Below are 22,243 nucleotides of genomic sequence, written 5' to 3' on the forward strand. Positions count from 1 at the left end.
GCCTTGAGGTGACCCGCTGTGTTCCGAGGAAACATCCACCCTTCCCTAGGGTCGTGGTCATCACGGTGTTTGAGTGTGCTTCTTGGGGTTGAATTTGTGACAGCGGCCAAATATTTCGAAAGAAATTTAAGGCTCCCATTCACCTCCATCTGGTCGTCATTTTCGGTCCTTCAATGTGTAATAATAAACTCAAGAAAAAGATTGTCTAAAGAACAAATGATGGATTAATTATTCAAATGAACAACATCTCAACACCTTGGTACAACATGATGATCTCACAATTTTGTGAAAGTAGACATATTACAAACTTAAGGACATCACACTGAAAACCCTTGCTAGATAGTGTGCAGCACCTCTTATTAGTTTATCCTTCTGCAGTTCTTCCTGATCTGCCCATTGGAGCCGGTTAATGGTGTGATGTCACCCATCTTTATCATGCCCGTCACAAAATCCGAGAAGAATGTGCTCTGGCTGTTAATGTATGATTGAACTTGTGCATCAGTGGCTCCGCCATTGAAGATCTCCTGGTCGGAGTGTAGAAGGCCCTTGTTGCAGACAAGGTTCTTGTAGTAGTTGTTCTCAAAGACTGTTGGGGTTTGAAGGTCCAGAGGCGCCAAATTGTTGTCCCCTGAACCTGAGCTTCTAGGGCAGCCTGATTGCCTTGTTCTCGCGAAGGTGCCATCGATGTTAGTGTCATTGTATACATGAGCTCTGAAGTTCGTGCAACGTGCTTGGCCAATGGTGTGAGCTCCTGGCAAAAGAGGCATTACACAAACGAAAATTGCTTAATGACTTAGATTACTGTATAGAGAGAAACATGCATGATCGGAATTAAGTTACAAATGGGGTGGTGGAGAAAATGAATTATTTACCGCTTAAATTAGCACATAAACTTTTGGAAGCATCTTGTTTTTTTAAAAAAACATACAGCCTGTTCTTGATTGTCTAAATTTGTAAAAAAAAAAAGGTATCTGGTTCTAGGAATGAAGCAAAACAAAAGGAACCACATGGTTTGTACCTAACTTGTACCACTCTTGGTATATATGTGTATAATATGCAAGTACTTTAATGCACATCCTTTAGTATTTCGTCAAATTAAGATATTAGGTGGAAGACTGATCTTTCAGCCATCCGAAGTTCACTAAAGTTGCTATCTGGTTAGAGGCAGGATTTTTTTTTAAGTTAAAGCTTTGGACAAAGAATTTTCTTCAAGAAACCCCTTGCCGACAATATGTGTGGCATGTCACCCATTTTTTTTCTTTTGTAATTGCACGGATATAACTGCTTGGCCCAACTTTCATATAATAAAATTTTAAAACATATTTGTCTAGTAGTAGTATGAACACACATGGGCCAACAATTATATATTTGGCTAGTCATACATGTCACAGCTTGATAAGTGACGACGAGGCAACGTATCTAGTGCAAACCAAGGACTTCGTGCAAACCCGTGCAAACCTACTAAACAAAGTTTCAAAAAATTCTGAAAAAAATCATGAATGTGCTTCTCAGCTTACCTCATCTATATATAAAATTTCATGGTAAAATTCGTCTTACTCTAGAAGTTACAAAAAAGACAAATTTTCTGACAACAATAATGGTTCAAATGCATCTCAAATTTGTCTTTTTTGTAACTTCTAGAGTAAGACGAATTTGACCATGAAATTTTATATATAGATGATGTAATCTGAGAAGCACATTTATGATTTTTTTCAGAATTTTTTGAAACTTTGTTTAGTAGGTTTGCACGGGTTTGCACGAGGTCCTTGGTTTGCACTAGATATGTTCCCTAAATTAAAGCTTCCAAGTCAAAACGGAACTATCAAATTCCGGTGGTGATAACATTATATATACCAACTGCATCTTCCACCTAACAAAGCCACATTATTTAGTAAATAGAGTGTACGTGGAAAGCGTGTTGCTATATATTTCTTATATATAACAACTTTCTTATATATATGCCAACTTGGAATATAATTCAATATTGAGGAAGGATATTTTTGAAAAACACGAGAATATATCACAAAACGCACCAGAAAGCGCGACCATGTCCTTTTGGGAGAGGCCTTGCGCGGCGAACAGCGACGTGAGGTTGGCGAGGCCCGACGTCGGCGGCGGGATGTTGTTGTTGGCGCCGCTGAAGCTCGCCGTCGTGGAGTCCCGCCGCCCGACCTTCACGTCCCAGTTTGGCCCACCCAGCTGCATATCACCATCAGCATCCATCAGACACTTCACACAGTATCGATCACAGTTGAGACTTGAAGGATGCAAGCACTACTCACGATGACGACGCTGTCCCTGGCTGCGATGGCGAGGATGTCGGCGCAGGAGACGACGCCGGGGCAGACCTTCTCGACGGCAGTCTTGATGGTGTCGATGACCTCGAAGCCTCTCACGGAGCCGTTGTTTGGTGTCGCCATCTTCTCACCCTGGAAGCTGGCCGTGTCATCCAGCAGCAGCGACGCGTCGCAGCCCTGCAATGCACGGTGACCAAATTAGGTTAGTCATGCATGCATGCATGATATGAACAGATGCATGGCGGTGGTATCGTACTTGGACGAAGCAGTCGTGGAAGAAGAGGCGGACGGTGGAGGCGCCCATGCGCTGCTCAGTGGCGATGGCGGATTTCATCACCGACTTGACGGCGTCGTACACACCGGGGCACGAGGAGGAGTAGAAGCTGGTGGACAACTGCGCCCACGAAGTGCCGGCCGCCATTAGCGCTAGGAGCAAGAGCAGAGCGATGCCGCTGCTGCATTTTGCTGCAGCTGATGCTGGAGCCATGATCGACGATGTCAATCAATGGGTAGTATTCCTATCCCAAGTGCTGCTACTGCTGCAGTGTGTATCCTTGGCTGTAGAATGAGATGGCTAGCTGGGGAGCATGCATGGGTATTTATAGCCCAAGCCGCCCTGGGCAACTGGGTTTTCTGGTTTTTTAGCATCAGCAACTTGTGTGTATAATATTGAAGCTAGCAGCAATCTATGCATAAAAAACTAACATATGATTAGCTAGCTAGGATACATCATGTATGGAGTATGGACTTATGGTACGACGACTTCACCTGCTTTGTTGGACTTCGAGTTGAAAAGCAACTGATGACCCTCCGGCAATCAAGCTGGTTCATTATGCTATCTGCCTGCCGAACAGGAATTCAGGAATCAGGCAGGTGTGTGTAGGTGTGTACATACCTTACCTTGGTGTATGCACGCATTGTGTAACAACGCAAAAACTTAGGATGACGAGGAACGGACGACGCATGCAGAGTTGTTGAAGCCTGCATTGCCAAGCATCTCTGCAAGCTGCATGTAGTTTAGGACAGCATGCATGCACGGAATATGCATGCGTGGGGACATTCTGGGCATGTTGTAATACACGTACACACCTAGCAAAGCGAAAAAGAGCAACACGGTTTGGTAAAGGACTGAAGGTACCCTACCGATGCAGAAGGCATGCTGCCTGCATGTGTATATGTGCCCGGCCCTTTTTTCTAATCTTGTTGTATATAAACTGTTAGTGACGGCTCAGCGAAGCTACCCTTTCTTCAGCCTCTGAGAAGGCTAGTAGTTGGCTGTGTGCAGTGTGGTACCTAGTGACGTTGTGTTGCCCCATAATCCTCCAGGTAAATGTTTTTGCTTAAGATTTTTATCAACAGCTGCAGATATTTGCGTTGCGTGTGATGGGCACAAGGATTCTCTATTCTACCTGCAGCCTGCAGGGAAGAATGACCCGGAAGCATTCAGAGTTGATGCCGGCCGGCAAGGAATGGTCAAACTTGCATATATACATGCTTCTTGCCTACCACTGGACACTATAGCAGTGACGATCACATATAATAGTATTATCATTTTGTTTTAAAGTATCTGGTTCGGAAAATGTTAGAGCAGGAGTGTAGTCAACAGTCTCAGCGACATGCATGACTGACATTTTTGCTTCAAAGTTTTTTTCTCTGTTTGTAATTTTAAGTACTTTGTCTTGCTTTCGATAAATTTCCAGTAGGGGCGTACCCCTTGTTTAACGTAAAAAAAACTCATATATAAGAAGAGGAAATCAGCATCTTACTTGTTACAGTGTGGTGTGGTGTTACATATAAGAAAGGGGCACAGACAGTTTGCTTCAAAAGGTTTAGTTGTTGTGAACAGGACAAAATCTACGCCCTGACGCTCACGGTCAGAGTAGTTGCCTTGACAATGCAAGCAAGCTTGTCATGAATTGTGTACCTACTAGGCTACTACTATTCTAGTACATAGTAGCATATGCATGCATGTTGCCTGGACGAGGACTTCGTTCGAGCGTGGTTTTACCATGGTAATTTCTCTCTAGAATCAATTCCGTGAATTTTGCATTATATATAAGGGAGGCATGCAGTTCATACTTCTAACAACCCACCACTTCACTTGCAATAGCAATTGCTTCATTTCATTTTGCGTTGCATGCAGACAACTATTAAAAAAATTACTATACATTACTTCGCATGTGTTTAGTTTGAATGTATTAAAACTAAATGATAGAACATTTTCTTAATAGTGTAATAGTTTACACTTTATAAATTAATACTCTAGAACAAAAATTAGTAGTCATTTGAGTACCGTGACTGTTGGAAGCAACGATATATATACTTAGAACGGGTGGTAACTTTTTTCTTACAGTCTTTGACAATTCCAAAGCTGTTACATTTGTGCCGGAAGGAGGCAGCTCAGTTTCACGCTAAGATGTTTTTGGGGATCCGAATGGGAGCTGCATGCTTTTGCGTGCACATGCTACTAGAATTGTTGAAACTTGAAAGGGATGTGACATTTTTTTCAAAGTGTGTGTTGGATGATACCAACCTAGCTAGACCAAAAAAAAAAGGTTTGGATGCACATTCGCTCTTAATTAGTTCGTGGGTAGCCATCAGGCCGCAACATGTACACATGTCATTGCAGCAGGTGGCATTATCACAATGCATTACACGGGAAGGAAGAGACTGCAAGCTAATAAGCGTGTTGATGAACTTGCCACTGTCGGCTGCTATCTGCGTCAAGAGAAATAAAGGAAAATTGTGCAAGGAAAAGAACTTGGGAGGGATGGAGTGAGCTACTCCATCCGTAGGCAGATATCTCAATCTAGGCTGAGTGGGTTTGGTTTGGCTAATTACTTGTGTTTGCTTTGTCAAATGCAAAGCAGTTTGCCAGCTAAAAAGCAATGGACAGTCGAACTATATGCTCGGGATGGCCGAGCAAGTTCAAAGTGATGTGAATTTTGACCAAGTTTCTAGGAAACTATATTAGCATCTACATACAAGTTCAAATAATTGAATTATCAATACACGTTTATTAAAATTTTGACAAAACTAATCCAATTATAGACATTGTCGTGTTAATTTTTATATAAACCTGGGTAAAGTTATATTACAGAGGTTTGAGTTAGGACAAATCTAAAATGTACTGCAATTTGGACCGGGAAAGTAGCTAACATGGCGTATTGCTTGCCCTATGTAAACTAAACATAATTTACAGTAGAAGTTCAATTTAGGTACTTCTCAGAGCATTAAGCAAAGTAGGTGGATCGCCACCGAACAACAATACATGAGAAAACACAAGCCTACGAAGGAGCTGTTTCTTTGACAAGCTAGAGATAGCAGGAGCACCTTCATTAAGATGGACAGGAGAAAACACCAAACTCTAGCATTTCAGAGAATTGTATCAGATTGGAGAGATACCGAACCCAAGGACGACAAGGAGATGACCTTTTCACACCCAATTAATCATGACTCCATTGTTGGCTTGTAGCAGCAGAGAAGAATCAACAAACAATAAGTCAACAACAACACAGGGCAGAGGAAAAACAAACATCCCATCTCACATGCCTAGCACTAGACTAACTAGCTGAAGCTAACCTCTGACTGAACCATTCATCCTACTTCTATCTGACTGAAGGAACTAAACGAGCAGCAAGTTAATTATCCAACACTATATATCATAAATAGTCAATAAATTGATTACAAGAAGGGCTATGTGAATTTATTTATTTGTGTAGCCGTCGAACTGGAATGAGAAAGATGCATACTATATAGCTAAGGGCCGGGGCTAACGCTAGCTAGTAGACGAGAGAGTCAACTGATCTAGGTCCTATTAAGGAGCGTGTGGTATTATATATACACAAGCGATCGATGACAGAAGAGAAGACGGATTTATGTTTGACCCTAGCTCAATAGGGTAAAGAGAGCCGTCATCTATCCACCTCTACATTATGATTCCAGGTTCTAGATAGTGTTCACATGTGTGGAAAATTCAAGTAATCTGTGACTACATCTGAAAAATCTTTTTGACTAGTTTGTCTTCGGTCCAAACTTTGGGTAAAAAGTACTCCAGCAGTTTGTCCAAGAGAGGAGAGGCAGACGGGACATACTTTTCGCTGAAGACCTCATTGCATATATGCAAATGATATGTTACCTTACCACACACTGCTGGAAAATTGGACTGGCCGGCGACGGCGGTCGTCGTGTGTGGTTTGCGCCCATACAGACACAGCTGCCTGAATTTAACACACTTCAAATTTCTTTTTAGTTTTCAGCATGAATGTACTCAAACTTGGTTCCTTAAATTTCTCTGACTTCACCTGCCCCATTTTTATCTTCTGAACGAACACATCTCTATAACAACAAACTATTTTTTTTGTAACAGAGAAAAGATAGAGATGATGATAAGAAAACTTGTAGGAGGCGCGTTTTTCCAGATACTATTGACACAAATTTGCGCCAAACACACATGAATGCACTAGAACGTGCGTGATTGTCAAAACGATCGTCACAAATGAACTCCCTGCGCTCGACCGGTCAGACCGGTGTAGCAGACCGGTCAGACCGGTTCTTCTAGAAAGCAAGCAAAGACCTAAAACCTCAAGCTCGGGAGGGACCCTATTGGAGCTCGAAGATCTAGGGTTGCTCTGAGGTCGGCAAGCCACTCAGAACGCCCTTAAACGCCGTGGAGACGAACAAATGCCCCCCTGCTTTTTATTGAGTTTACAAGCTAAAAAGCAAACAACAGAATCCTACTATACAATACATGGGCCTAAAAATACTGCTAAGGGCAATCTCAAAAAACCGGCGGCCATCTTCATCTTCATGCATCTTGCCACACGCTGGGGTAATATTTCTTCAAGTATCTTTCATTGATGGCTCTAGGTAGACGATCTCCTTGCAATGTCTCCAACATATATGAATTCCCGAAGATAACTTTAATAATTTTGTACGGACCTTCCCAACTTGGCGACCACTTACCAAATTTATTGTTTTTCATTCCAAGAGGTAATATTGTCTTCCAAACCAGCTCACCAACCTGAAAAGATTTACCTTTTAACTTTTTGTTGTAAACTCTAGCAACCCGAAACTTTTTTTTATTTCCTTCAAAGCTCTCAAACACTTGTCTGTCACTTCATCAATATTATCCATCATCAAATCATGGTAATCAACAACAGAAAGGTCATTTTGTTTAGCCAATCTATGAATAATATGCTCTGTAATAAACTCAATCACCTCTCTATGTGTCATATTCTTCAAAGGAACCGCTTCACTCCACTTAGTAAAATAATCCGTAGCAACCAACACGAAGCGATGACCCTTTGAAGATGGAGGATTAATTTGTCCAATGAAATCCAACCCCCAACCCCGGAACGGCCATGGTTTAATAATAGGGTGCATCAACGCAGCAGGTACCAATTGCAAATCACTAAACCGCTAACATTCTTCACACCCTTTATAATACTTGAAACAATCAGACATCATGGAAGACCAATAAAAACCGACTCTCCTAAGCGACCACCTCATTTTAGGAGCTGATTGATGAGTACCACAAATGCCTTTATGAACCTCGCCCATAGCAACTCTATCCTGATCCGAGTCTAAACAATTGAGAAGTAAATCTTCGGCAGTTCGACGATAAAGCTCATCGTCAATTAAAACATATTTAAATGCCATATGCCGAATATTTTTTTCTGCACCACGACCAGGATCCTTTAAATAGGATATTAGAGGAACTCCCCAATCCTGACCTTCGGCTTTAACAATTGAATTACGAATCAGAATTTTCAGAAACCTGGGTGGTCAGACCGGTCGGACCGGTTGATCCAGAAACTGCAGCTCGGTTTTTATTTGCATTGGCTTTCGAATACGAAAATATTTTTTTGTAATAGAATAGCCAGATGCTTGCTGAGCCAGAGCATTTTCCTTTCCATTCTCTTCTCTCGGTATATGTTTTATAACGAATTGATCAAAGGAAAAAATAATGTCTAGGCATTTATCAAGATATGTATTTAAATAACCATTATAACATTGGCATACCTTGGACACTTGCTGCATCACTAGAAGTGAATCCCCAAAAGCTTCAACATGTTTTATGCCCATGGATTGCAAAAACTACAAGCCAAATAGAAGTGCTTCATACTCAACTTGATTGTTTGTGCAACATTCTTCCAGTTGGTTTGAGAACTCAAAAATAGCATCATTTGAAGAAATAAGAACGGTACCAATTCCTACTCCATCATTACAAACCGATCCATCAAAATACATCTTTCATGGTGTGCAAGTAATATAGCCGACTTCCAAATCATGCTCATCATTAATCCGATGTTCAACAATGAAATCTGCTATGATTTGGCCTCTCATTGATTTCAAAGGTTCACAAGCCAAATCATATTCTACCAAAGCATACGCCCACTTACCAATTCTTCCACTCAAAATCGGCATTTGCAACATATGTTTGATTACATCGGTTTGATATACTACTATGCAAGTACTAGATAGTAGATAATGCCTCAACTTGGTACAAGCATAATAGAGAGACAAACATAATTTTTTAATAAATGTATACCTTGTTTCCGCATCAATGAGCCGTCGGCTTATATAAGTGACAATATACTCCTTGCCTTCGGTTTCTTGAGTCAAAACAGTCCCAATAACTTTGTCCTCCGCTGCCACATAAAGCCTAAAAGGAACACCCCTCCTAGGTGCTTTGAGTACCGGTGGTGAAGACAAGTATTGCTTGATCTTCTCAAATGCTTCTTGCTGTTTTGCCCCCCAAGTAAATTCGGCTTCATTTCTCAACCGAAGAATAGGAGTAAAAGCATCAATCTTTCCAGACAAGTTACAAATAAACGTCCACAAATAATTTATCTTGCCTAGAAACTTTTGCAAGTCTTTCTTGCAAGTAGAAGCCTCAACTTTTTTCATGGCTTCAATTCTTTTAGAATCAATCTCTATGCCTTTCTCATGAATAATGAAACCAAGAAACTTTCCAGCCGATACACAAAAGCGCATTTGAGTGGATTCATTTTCAAACCATACCGACGCATCCTCTCAAGAGCAAGTCTTAAATAGGCTAAATGATCATATAACCCGGCCGATTTAATCACAATATCATCAATATAAACTTCTAAGATGTCACCAAGCAAATCATGGAAGATCAAATTCATAGCTCTTTGATAAGTTGCACCAACATTTTTCAAACCAAAAGTCATAACAACCCACTCAAATAAACCAACAAAACTTGGACATATAAATGCCATTTTAGATATATCTTCTTCAGCCATGAATATTTGATTATAACTAGCGTTACCATCAAGAAAGCTAATAACACGATGTCCACAAGCTTCATTAGTCAACATATCAGCTATAGGCATAGGATATTCATCTTTGGGAGTAGCTTTATTAAGATCTCTAAAATCAATACAAACTCTAATCTTGCCCGAGTCATTTTTCTCAATAGGCACAATGTTAGAGATCCAATCAGCATAACTCTAATCTTGTTCCTTTGTAATCTTTGTTTGCAAAGAGCAATGAAGTCTCCTTCTCCTTCGCGGAGGGGATGATCGAGGGTGTAAGGGTGGGCACCACCTCTGCAGAGGATTTTGGTCCTCGAATGTATGAAGTTTCCTCCGCAGGGGCGCGTCAGCGCACCCGCGGGTGTAGCCCCCGAGGCCTTGGAGGAGTGTTTGCACTCGTCCAAGGGCTATAAACGTCGCCCTGCTTGGTCGCTTCACTGAGGTGGCCGTCCAGCGTCTTTTTTAGCCGGCCTCGGCGTTTTTTGTGTTGGCACAGCGACCCAGTGTCCAGCTGAACCATCTGGCAGGCGCGCGTCAAGAGTGGGAGTTTTGGTTAAACACGTGGAACTTCATAATCGACGGTCGTCGATCCATTCGAGGGTGCGGCCTGAGCCACAGTGTGCGAGGAGCCCCCGAGCCCTGGCCTGCGTAAAGGCGTTCGGGGAACCCTCGACTTTTATTACGGCCCTCGTCGCACTTCCACAGGGAGGAGGGGTGAAGCGCACCATGCTACCCATGCCCGGGCCGCAAGCTATGGCTGCTTTAGTGAGCTGTTATCGGGTAGTTCAAGTGGACGTCCGTGCCCCGTTCGATAAGGGTTGGCTTGTGGTCCGTGGACACGTCACATAAAGCGCTCGCAAAGGTTCGCTAGGCGGAGCTCGGACCCATTCGATAGGGTCCGAGGGCTCGATGCTCTCCCTCGATGGGATCCCCCTGCTAGGCACCCTCGACTGGCCTTGAACACTGCGTAGGATGTCTCGAACTCCGTGTTTGAGGGTAGCTTGTACGGCACATCCATGCAGTCCTTGACTCTGGTGACCTGGGGCGCCTGTCGAACCCTCGACGGGCTTGGCTTCGAACCCCTGATCAGTAAGGCCTCGGAATGAGGTTCATTCGAGGGTGAAGAGCCCCCTAAAGGAACATTCCGTCATGGTTCGAAAACGGCGCGGGGTCGCAGGTCGTGCGCACAGGTCTTTCGCTGGTCGTGGGCGACGTGGCCCAATACGTGTGGTGCAGTGTGGCTGCGCCTTTTCAGGCGGCTGCTTTAGGTAGGCGAATAGGCGTGGGCGGCGGCTGACGGATAGTACCGTGGTCGTGGGGCTCAGCTGTCAGCGACGGCAAAATCTACCGCATCGAATGCGGCAGATTCGGGCCACGGCGGCGTATCCGCCCGTTTTGATGAATAAAAACAGGGAAGGGGCGATTTGTTTGGGCTCACCTGGCCATTTTGCCTTCGTTTCCCTTGCCTTTTCCGCCTCCCCTGCATCCTGAGCCCAGAGCCGAGAGTGAGAGGAGGAAGAAGGAGAGAGCGAAAGCGCACCTTAGCCGCCGTAAAGCTTGCCTTCCCGCACCCCCAGTGGTTCGAAGCGATGTCAGATGTCCAGAAGCCGTTGTTGTGGGGGAAGTCCACCACCACTGAGGCGGTTTTGGAGCAGCTGGTCGACGACAGGCTGCTGCCGGTGAACATCAACTCAGAGCTACCGGCGTGGATCCCCCCGCGGCCGGAGGAGACCGAACCGAGTCCCCCCGAGGGCTACGTCGTGAGCCTCGTGCGACTCCACGAGCGGGGATTCAGCGTCCCCGTCAGCAGATTCATGCGGGCATTGTGCGAGTACTATGGGGTGGAGCTGCACAACTTCGGCCCCAACTCCATCTCGCAGGCGGCGGTCTTCATCGTTGTCTGCGAGGGGTATCTTGGGATCGAAGTGCACTGGGATCTGTGGATCCATTTGTTCCGCAGAGAGCTCTTCATCGAGAATGTGCGGGCCCAGCCGAAGAGGTTCGCCCGTGCCGGCGGTTTGATGCTCCACTTGCGCCCAACCCGGAGGAGTTTGTACATCCCCAACAGGATGACGACGAACAATGCCGGGTGGACTCGAGGGTGGTTTTACCAGCGCAACTTTGGCAACCGGCTGCCGGCATTCACCAATAAGGTGCTCCGGGAGAGGCCGGAGAAGTGGGACTGGGGGTATCGCCCCCAGCGCATCAGGCCAGGCTCGAAGTGCTCACCGAGGCGTTGCGGCACCTGGCGAGGAAGGGGTTGACGGAGGCAGCCGTCATCGCGAACTTTCACCGGCAGAGGGTGATTCCTCTCACGGAGAGGAGCCTGCCGATTTTCGATCTCACCCCCGAGGCCCGTGCCTCGGGCTCGAGGACGTTGCCCGTGCTGCTCCCCTGGGACATCGCTACCCGGAGGGCGAGGAACGCAGTGGCGGAGTTTCCCGACAACCGCGAGGATCTTTGGAAGATCAAGATGCGCCCCGAGGCGGGGTACCTTTCTGTGGTGAGTTCCAGTTTCAATTCATTGCCGATTTGTGCTCCTCCTCTCCCCACTTCCTGATTCTGGCTTGGTTGCGTTTCGCAGGGGTTGAGCCGCAGGGGCTACACCTCGAGGCCTCCGGTCCCGGAGGAACGTGAAGTCAACCGCCTGCAAGTAGAGGCGGTGAAGAAGCAGAAGGACACGGCAGAGGTGGCCGCCGCCAGGAAGAGGAAGAGGAAGGAAAAGCACGATAAGGCGTGCAGAATTGCGCACGCGGAGGGGAAGCCACGGCCCACTACGCCCGAGTCCACCGAGGAGGAGGAGGGCTCCTCGGATGCCGAGATCAACTTCTCGGACGACGATGAAGCGGCGACAAGCGCGGGTTCCCCGCCGGTCTATTGAGGGGCTGGAGACGAGGATGTGCCCGTGACGCTGGGTGAGGCTAGGCTCACACCAGGGTCGTTGGTGAATCCACCCCTCGTAGGGGCAGACCGGAGATCACCCACGCAAGCGGCGGGACGAAGGTCGCCCACGCCGGCAGCGGGGCAGGAGGTCGTCTACACCCGCGACAGGACAGAGGTCGTCTCTACCGGCGAGGGGTAGGGGGACTCCCACGCCCGCGATGTCGACGAGTGGCGGCGGGTCCGCAGCGAATGCGGAGACGCTCGCGCAGACGGCTTCGAGGCTCCAGGCCGATCCAAGGACGACGCCCTAGGGTCAGTCATCGAGAAGTGTCAGTGTGCTGCGGGCCCGATGGAGCGGCTCGGGCAAGCGCAGCATGAGTGCCCGATCAGGGTGAGTGATTTTGATTTTATCCTTCGCATTCGTTTAATTGCCCCCCCCAATCCTGCTGACTTCAGCGCTTCTTCCCCGATTACCAGCTCCGGGGCCATCGCCAGGGATGCAGCCCCGCTTGCGCCGACCAAGGCCCTCAAGACCGGGGCGCGTGCCACACCGCACACGGCACCGCAGCCCCTGCCCGTCGTGGACATTGTGGCGGAGGCCGCGAAGCTCCAGGATGATGCCGACGCCGCCGCCGAGGAGTTCGCCACCGTCCTTGCCGCGAAGCTAGAAACCGACATCCCCCCATAGCCGAATTCGATGCCGCTGAAGACCCGCAAAGGGGGGATGATAACCTATATGTAGTCTGGGCCTCGGAGCCCATGTAATGAGTTAGTACTTTATTGTAATAGTACTTTTGGATTAAGTAATTCGTACTTATGAATCGATAGTGTGGCCCATCGAGGCCTTGTGCGTTTGAGCCCTTGTTTTCTCTACTCTATTTCCATGTTCTCGCATGCGACTTTGGTAAACTTCTGCGAGGAATTTCACATTCATAACCGACTTATGTGTGAGGTGGTGAGGGGGGTGCCGTATCCCGGAGGCGTAGGCGGCCCCACGACTCGGCCGGCCTCGTACCGTAGTTGCTTATGCCTTGTGTCCGTTTTTCCCAAGTATACGAGAAACTTAGATATGGAAATTTTTCGAAAAAACATTGGAAATTTTTTGGGGACGTTCGGGGGTTCCCCCCGTAGTAGCCCCTGAGGAAGGCTTGGCTTTGCCGAGGGTAAAGCCAGGCGTACCTCAGTGTTCGTGCGCTTCCGAGCCCTCGAGGGTCCGGAAAGTTCCCAAAAAATAAACAAGTAAAGCATACTCCCTTATTGTTTCGGGAAATCATAAATGCGAGTACAAATGATGTATAAATAGCTCGGAACTCTAAGGATAGAAGTGACGTAGCTGCTGTATGTTCCAAGCATTGGTGAGGACTTTGCCGTTTTCGTTCGCCAGCTTGTACGTGCCGGGCTTGATCACCTCGGCGATGATGTATGGGCCTTCCCACGGTGGTGAGAGCTTGTGGCGGCCCTTGTTGTCCTGTCGAAGCCTCAGCACCAAGTCCCCTTTGTTGAGGTCTCAGCGCGGACCTCTCTGCGCTTGATATCTTCGCAAGGACTGCTGATAGCACGCAGAGTGTAGGAGAGCCACATCTCGAGCCTCATCCACTTGATCCAGCGAGTCCTCGCGGGCTTGCTGGTCCTGCTGCTCTTGATAGGCCTTGAGCCTCAGTGACCCGTACTCCAGGTCCGTGGGGAGCATGGCCTCGGCGCCATAGACGAGGAAGAACGGGGTAAAGCCCGTGGCTCTGCTTGGGGTCGCCCTCAGGCTCCAAATAACCAAGGGTAGCTCTGTGAGCCACCTCCGGCCAAATTTGTTCAGCTTGTTGAAGATCCTTGGCTTCAGTCCTTGGAGGATCATGCCATTGGCATGCTTCACTTGCCCGTTCGTCTGTGGGTGCGCCATAGCCGACCAGTCCACGCGTATGTGGTAGCTGTCGCAGAATGCCAAGAATTTCTTGCCTGTGAACTGGGTGCCGTTGTCGGTGATGATCGAGTTCGGGACCCCGAACCTGAAGACAATGTCAGTAAAAAACAGAACGGCTTGCTCGGATGTAATCTTGCCGATGGGTCGAACCTCAATCCACTTGGAGAATTTGTCGATTGCCACCCCCAGGCGCCTTCTGCAGCGGGCCAACGAGGTCCAGCCCCCACACGGCAAACGGCCACGAGATGGGGATGGTCTGCAGAGCGTGGGCCGGGAGGTGCGTCTTTCGAGCATAGAACTGGCAACCCTCGCAGGTCCACATGACGTCGGTGGCGTCAACGACCGCAGTGGGCCAGTAAAAGCCTTGTCGAAACGCGTTACCCACGAGGGTGCGCGGCACGGCGTGATGACCGCAGGTGCCAGCGTGGATGACACGGATCAGCTCCTTGCCCTCGGGGCTGGGGATGCATTGCTGCAAGATGCCCGAGGGACTGCGCTTGTACAGCTCATCGTCGATTAGGACAAAGACCTTGGCCCGCCTAGCGAGGCGCCGCACCTGAGCGCGGTACGAGGGTAGGATCCCTCGAATCATCCAGTCGAGGTACTGAGTGCGCCAATCTTGCGAAGTTGGGGCCTCGTCGATCTCCATTTGCTTCGGCCTCGTCTAGGGAGGAGGTCTCGAAGTCAATGTCCATGGGCTCGACCTCGTCTGCCGTGGGGTTCCCGCCGGAGGGCCCGGCGTTCGAGGGGCTTGGTGATGTCGTGAGCGAAGATGTTCGGGGGGGACGGTGGTCCACCCTGACGCGATCTTGGCTAGTTCGTCGGCATCCTCGTTGTACTTGCGCGGGACATGATTGAGCTCTAGGCCGTCGAACTTGTCTTCGAGGCGGTGTACTGCATTGCAGTATGCCTCCATCTTCGGGTCGTGGCAACTAGACTCCTTCATCACTTGGTCGATGACGAGTTGAGAGTCACTGCGTACGTCGAGGCGTTTGACGCCAAGCTCGATGGCGATGCAGAGGCCAATGAGGAGGCCCTCGTACTCCGCCATATTGTTAGACACAGGGAAGTGCAAGCGTATTACGTATCACATGTGATCTCCGAGGGGTGAGATGAAGAGGAGGCCAGCGCCGGTGCCGGTTTTCATCACCGACCCGTTGAACTACATGGTCCAGCATTCAGCTTGGGTTTGTGGTGGTGGTAGCTGAGTGTCCGTCCACTCAGCGACGAAGTCGGCTAAGACTTGGGACTTGATCGCTTTGCGGGGGACGTAGGTGAGAGTCTCTCCCATCAGCTCCATGGACCACTTGGCAATTCTACCCTCGGCTTCCCTGTTGCGAACTATCTCTCCCAGAGGGAAAGACGTGACCACGGTGACAGGATGGGCCTCGAAGTAGTGGCGCAGCTTGCACCGAGCCAAAACCACTGCATATAGCAGCTTCTGAATCTGCGGATAGTGTGTCTTGGATTCAGACAACACCTCGCTTATGTAGTACACCGGCCATTGGATAGGCAGAGCATGGCCCTCTTCTTGTCTTTCGACAACGACCACCGCGCTGACCACTTGGGTCGTCGCAGCTACGTACAGATAGAGGGGCTCGCCATCTACAGGTAGTGTGAGAATAGGGGCGTGAGTGAGCGATGCCTTCAACCTGTCGAGGGCTTCTTGAGCTTCGGGGGTCCACGCAAAGCGCTCGGTTTTCCTCAGGAGTCGATACAGGGGCAAGCCTTTCTCGCCGAGACGCGAGATGAATCGGCTGAGGGACGCTAGGCATCCCATGACCCTCTGTACCCCCTTTAGGTCTCGGATTGGTCCCATCCGAGTGATGGCCGAGACTTTCTCAGTGTTGGGTTCGATGCCCCGCTGGGATACAATGAAGCCCAAGAGCATGCCTCGAGGGAATCTGAACACACACTTCTCGGGGTTGAGTTTTACCCCTTTGGCCCTTAGGCAATCGAATGCGATCCTGAGATCGGCTACCAGGTCGTCTGCCTTCCTGGATTTTACAACAATGTCGTCGACATATGCTTCTACGTTCCGCCCAAGATGGTCCCCGAATACGTGGAACATACACCGCTGATATGTAGCTCCGGCGTTTCTGAGGCCAAAGGGCATCGTGACGTCGCAGTACATGCCGAAAGGTGTGATAAAAGAAGTCACGAGCTGGTTGGACTCTTTCATCTTGATTTGGTGGTAACCGGAATAAGCATCAAGAAAGGATAAAAGTTCACATCCCGCAGTCGAATCTACGATTTGATCAATACGTGGCAAAGGAAAGGGAACCTTCGGACATGCTTTATTTAAACTAGTGTAGTCTACGCACATCCTCCAACTCCCATTCTTTTTCTTCACTAATACAGGATTAGCTAGCCACTCGGGATGGAATACTTCCTTGATGAATCCGGCAGCCAGAAGTTTCTGCAGCTCCTCGCCGATCGCCCGGCGCTTGAGCTCGTCGAAGCGTCGCAGGCGCTGCTTCACCGGCTTGGAGTTGGGTCGGATATCAAGGGAGTGCTCGGCGACCTCCCTTGGTATGCCAGGCATGTCCGAGGGGCTCCACGCAAAGATGTCTGCGTTGGCACGGAGAAAGTCGACGAGCACCACTTCCTATTTGCTGTCGAGGGTGGCGCTGACCTGCAACGCCTTATCGTCGGGGCGATTCAGGTCGAGGGGCACCTTCTTGATACCTTCGGTGGGTTCGAAGCTGCCAGCGTGTCGGTGCGTGGAGTCCAAGTCCTTGCTTGCCATCTTGTCGAGAGTGGCTGCGAAGGCCTCGTCCTCCGCATGAGCCTCTGCGTGAGCCTCCGCGTGCTCAACACACTCGACGTCGCACTCGTAGGCGTGCTCGAACGAGGAGCCGACGGTGATGACGCCCCTTGGACCCGGCATTTTCAGCTTGAGTTAGGTGTAGTTGGGGACGGCCATGAACTTGGCGTAGAAGGGACGGCCAAGGATGGCGTGGTAGGCTCCCCGAAACCCCACCACCTCGAAGGTGAGCACTTCCTTGCGGAAGTTGGCTGCCTTGCCGAAACAGGAAGGTTGATCTGGCCGAGGGGTTGGACTCACCTCCCCGGCACAACGCCATGGAATGGCGACTTGCTGGGGCGGAGCTGGTTCAATCCGATCCCCATGAGCTCCAAGGTGTGGGCGTACATGATGTTGAGGCTGCTGCCTCCATCCATGAGCACCTTGGAGAAGCGGGTGTTGCCGATGATGGGGTCGACAGCGAACGGGTACCGTCCCGGGTGTGGGACATAGTCGGGGTGGTCCTCACGGCCAAAGGAAATGGTGTCCTCCGACCAGTCGAGGTAGGATGGTGTGGCCTTGGTGACGGAGAAGACTTCCCGGTGCTCACGCTTGCGCTGCCGAGAGGTCATGTTCGTCGTTGGCCCTCCAAAGATGAAGAAGGCGTTCTCCACCGGGGGGAACTCGTCATCTCCACCTTTGTTGCCAGCATCCTTCTTCTTGTCCTCGTCGCGATGCGCGATGCGGTTGTAGTACTTCCTGAGCATTTCGCACTACTCGAGGGTGTGGTTGACCGAGCCCTTGTGGTAAGGGCACGGCTTCTTGAGCATGTCGTCGAATAGGCCGCCACCACCTCTAGGGGGGGCTCGAGGTCCTTTGCGGTCCGGGGCGGCGACGAAGGCCTCGTCGGAGTCTTCCACCTGCCCCGGTCCACGCTGGTTTTGTGGGGCTCGCTTCTTCCCTTTCTTTCCCTGCTTTTGTTTCTTGGCGAGGGCGTTGATCTTGGCGTTGCCGCCCTCTGCGGGCGCATCTTCCTTGTGCTTGTTCGGCTTGTCATCGAAAATGGCACCAAAAGCCTCCTCGCCGGCGGCGTAGTTGGTGGCAACGTCGAACAACTCGTTGGTGTTGGCGGGACGGCTTCGCGCAAGCTCGTGCACCAGGTTCCTGCACGTCGTGCCCTCGATGAAGTAATTGATGACCTCGACATGGGTGATGCTGGGGAGCTCGGTGCACTGCTTGGAGAAGCGCCGCACGTAGTCGCGCAGGGACTCATTGGGCTTCTGCCGACACCCTTTGAGGTCCTAGGAGTTCCCAGAGCGCACGTACGTGCCCTGGAAGTTGCCCACGAAGATTTGGACTAAGTCGGCCCAGTTGTGGATCTGGTCCGCGGGCAAGTGCTCGAGCCACGTTCGTGTGCGTCAGCAAAGTGAAGGGGAAGGTTGCGGATGATGACCGCGTCTTCCGTCGCACCGCCCAGCTGGCATGCTAGGCGGTAGTCGTTGAGCCAAACTACGGGATCGGTCTCGCCCGAGTACTTGACGAGGGTGGTGGGCTGTCGAAAGCGTGGGGGAAAAGGAGCGGTATGAATCTCCCGGCTAAACACACGGGTGCCCGGAGGCTCCGGTGATTCGCCCCTGTCGTGCTCGGGGTCGAAGCATCCACCCCATCGAGGGGTGTACTTCCTGCCATTGATGATGTAGCGGGCGTCGCCGTCGCCGGCATGTCCGCGCGTGTCATGGAGTCGCTCCCTTGTGGGAGTCTTTGCGATGCGGTCGTGCACCGAGGGTGCCTTCGCATCAAGCGCTGCGGCTGCCTTTCCGTTCCCTCCTGGTGGAGTGTGCACCGAAACCTCATGGTCCTGCCGTGCAGTCCCACCGAGCTGCTTCGAGACTATCGAGCGCATGCGAGACGCAGAGCTCTCGGCCTGCTGCACAGCAGCTTGCTCGATGAGCATTTGTGCCTCATGGTGCAAGTTGCGACCCGAAGTCGTCGACGACTCGGGCATTGGTTGGAGTAGGTAGGCCGCAGCGACGAGTTTTTTGCCGGTCGTTTTCAGTTTCGGAAGTTTGTCGATGTTGTCGTCGACTAGGATCCGCTCCCGGACAACGCGTGCCGCCGCCTGGGCATGCGCGCCACGCGCGGTGCGCTGCTGCTCGAGTGCGGTGCGCAGCTCCTGAGTCTGCCGATGCTACTCGTCGAGCTTGTCTTGAAGCTCCTTGAGCTGCGCAAGCTGTGCCTGCCGCGCCGCCGAGCTTGACGAAGAAGAAGGGGCCGCAGCCGGCACCACCAGTTTGACCATGAAGCACTCCCGGGTGGGATCGTAATCCCCCTCGCTGGAGTCCTCGGAGCAGGTGAGGCAGTAAGCCGCTGCGAGCTGGAACAAGCAGAAAGCGTCAGGGTCGCGGACCCCGGAGTAGTCCTCGGCCTCCTCGGCCGTGAAGTTGTCCATGAAGAAGCTGATGTCGTCGGCGATCGAGCTCGCCGTCTCGGGGTAGGAGTCGTTAGGAGACAATGCGATGAGGTTGCGGATCGACAGGAGGTGATGACCCAGCAGATCCTCGTACTCGGCGAAGTTGGCACTGGATGAAGAGGCGTAGGTGGCAGTGTTGCGCATCCCGAAGGGAAAGGGCGACGGCGCAGTCGCGCCCCCTGGGAGGCACTGGGGCTGCAGTCGATGATGGTGCCGGCGTAGGTGACGCTGAGGCGCGTGATGACGATGCGGTGGCCCCGTCGGCTGCGACGCTGAGCTGCGACATGGCAACCTCAACCCACGTGGGGGAGCTGAGGCGTGCCGCCTGGTGCCGCTCCACGCACGCTTGTCGCGGGTGCTGGCCCGAGCGCCTGTTGCGCCGGGCTGGTGAAGTCAGAGTGTCAGGGTTGCGTCTGGGCGAGAAGAGCTCCATGAGGTAACCATTGCCGGTTGCTCTGAACTCAAGACTCCCGAACTAGATCACGTATCCTGCTGGGAGCAGATCCAAGACGCCCATGGGGAATGGGTTGGATCTGCTCGCCATCCCTGGAGATCAAATGGGAACAAAAGAGAAATGTCACGCAACGCTGCCCCTACCTGGCGCGCCAACTGTCGGTGCCCTGACTCGGCGGTCCGGACCCAACCAGTGATGATGCTGCGTGTTCCTCGTCCCAGATGTTGAAGCAAGAGGCAATACAGTAATGCACGGGTTTATCCTAGTTCCGGCCATGGGGTCGTACGTCCAGCAAAGGGGTGTGCAAGAGCACTGTACTATCTTGCCCCGGGGGTGCCTGTAGTAGGGGGTACAGGCGAGGCGAGAGAGGGAGGGAAGCTCCCAAGTCTCTGCTAGAGAAGGAGTTGATTGAGGCGAGTGCCAATATCGGGCTTTAGAGGAGCGTGTGTGCTCTACTAGTAGTGCGAAGCGTTGTGTCCTACCGAATGGGTCGACCCCCCTAAGGGAACTCCCGCCTCCTCCCTTTATAGACACAAGGAGGGACAGTGTACATGCACATGGGGTCATGAAAGTTGTCGTCTTTTCCCCGAATCGTGGGGGTGCAGTGGTCGAGCACTGTGGAAAGTACAATGTGGGGTATGGCGCCGGACGTGGCTGTCATCCTGGGATCGTCCTTGGTCTTGCGGAGATCACGCCGGCGTCCTGGTAGCTCCTGCGGGTGGCGTGGCGGCGTTCCGAAGGTCCTGCAGGCCAGGGTCTTGTCCTGGTCAAGGCCGGAGTCACTTCCGAGAGTCATGCCCATGCTGTTTGGGGGCTCCACGGAAGAGAAAGCACGAAGGAGGCATGGGGAGTTGGCAGCATAGTAGCTGGAGCAGTGCTAAACACGTCTTGCACTGCGTCGCAGGTTCCCACAGCGCCGCCACAGTGCCGGGGAGCAGTGACCGGAGTTGGCGGACAGGACTCCGGTCACTACCACTGTGGGGAGTGGCGGCCTGACGTCGTCTGACCCGGGCGCTGTGGAGGAGTGGTTGGCATTTAATGCCTTCGTATGGCGGGCGGGTGAGCGGAAGGGCCATTTGTCCTTTCTGCCGAGGGGTGCCTTTGCCCGGCGTCAGAAGAGCACACCTCAACCACTTGCACTTAATACGGGTGGGTGAGGGAGCTTCCAGTGGAAGGCTTGTGCCTGCGCCCGTGTCCGCGTGACACATGGCCACTCCGGACCCCTCCCGGGCAGCTAGCTGAGCCGAGAGCTCATGGGGGTCTGGATAGGTACGTGGGGGTCCCGGACCCATCTGTGGGGGTCCGGGTCCTCGGCCACAGGTGCTGGGAATTTCCATCTCTGGGACACATGGTGACACCGGACCCGTCCCCGAGCGGGAAGCGGGTTCGGGACCGTTGGTCCGGTGAGATGGAGTCGGACCCCAGGGGTCCAGCTGCTCAGCTCCTTAGGGCGTAGATGATCCGCTTTCTCGAGGGCAGGCTCACTACCCTCGAGTGAGGCGGAGGCACGGGGTGCGGTCGAGGGCTTCGGCGGGGAGCCCTCGAGCGAGGCGGAGATCACCCCACGGGTTCAAGGGGGGTGCGGACGGGCCGCACTAAGTATGTGGGCCGTGTGTTGGGCTTCTTTGAGTCCTTTCCTTTCTTCCAGATTAGAAGGAGGCTGCAGGCCTTCCTGGGCCCGGTTGCCCAGCATGCGTTTGTTTTTAGGGCGATTTTAGTCCCCTGATTAGGGTGCCCCTAATCATGGTACCCGACAAGACTTGTAGCAGTTTTGCTTCCTTTTCATCTTGTGCTGACTTGAGTCTATTTCTTGAGATTTCAAGATGTGCCTCTGTGGTCTTCTCACGTGCCTGCTTGCGCTCTTGCGTTACTGCAACTATCTTGTCTATATTGCCTCCTAAGATTGCAAAACCTTCAATAATCTCTTCAGTCTTCCGCTTGCCATTACGTCTTGCGCTTTCCTTGGCTGCATCCCTCCCAATTGGACGCTCAGTCCCTAAGTCATCATCAACATGTATGGGAATCTGCGATTGATTCTTTTCTCTCCATTTGGGCAACATATGCACACCATTTAGGTTGATTCCTGAGAGTCCTCCACCAATGGAACAAAGTGAAAGGCTTCTTATAACATTCTGTATACAGTGCAAGTGCCTCATCCATCAACTGATCATCAGATGCCCCACTTTTATTCACTC

General features: G+C 51.0%; 1 protein-coding gene across 3 annotated transcripts; it reads right to left on the reverse strand.

Moving 5' to 3' along the window:
• Positions 1-201: 201 nt before the first annotated feature.
• Positions 202-3,473, reverse strand: LOC120660371 (peroxidase 4-like). 3 transcript variants are annotated; one of them, XM_039938882.1, is made up of 5 exons: positions 3,066-3,473; positions 2,554-2,691; positions 2,283-2,474; positions 2,034-2,199; positions 202-751 (listed from the first exon to the last, which is right to left on the reverse strand). In XM_039938882.1, the coding sequence occupies exons 1-5, from the start codon at positions 3,126-3,128 to the stop codon at positions 360-362; spliced, it is 951 nt and encodes a 316-aa protein (XP_039794816.1). In that variant the 5' UTR covers positions 3,129-3,473; the 3' UTR covers positions 202-359. The 3 variants fall into 3 exon arrangements, with proteins under 3 accessions (XP_039794816.1, XP_039794817.1, XP_039794815.1); XM_039938883.1 differs by having other exon boundaries at positions 2,554-2,774; XM_039938881.1 differs by having other exon boundaries at positions 2,554-2,983.
• Between the last annotated feature and the right edge of the window lie 18,770 nt (positions 3,474-22,243).

The sequence above is a fragment of the Panicum virgatum genome, chromosome 2N (assembly GCF_016808335.1).
Source record: "Panicum virgatum strain AP13 chromosome 2N, P.virgatum_v5, whole genome shotgun sequence".
Taxonomy (NCBI): Eukaryota; Viridiplantae; Streptophyta; class Magnoliopsida; order Poales; family Poaceae; genus Panicum; species Panicum virgatum.

What these genes read in the sequence shown, in the direction of transcription:
- LOC120660371 (XM_039938881.1), bottom strand. Translation starts at nt 2,784, where the DNA reads ATGGCTCCAGCATCAGCTGCAGCAAAATGCAGCAGCGGCATCGCTCTG. An exon ending in CCAGGGACAGCGTCGTCATC is followed by an intron (nt 2,200 to 2,282) that starts GTGAGTAGTGCT and finishes GGTGATATGCAG; the next exon opens with CTGGGTGGGCCAAACTGGGA. An exon ending in GGACATGGTCGCGCTTTCTG is followed by an intron (nt 752 to 2,033) that starts GTGCGTTTTGTG and finishes CTCTTTTGCCAG; the next exon opens with GAGCTCACACCATTGGCCAA.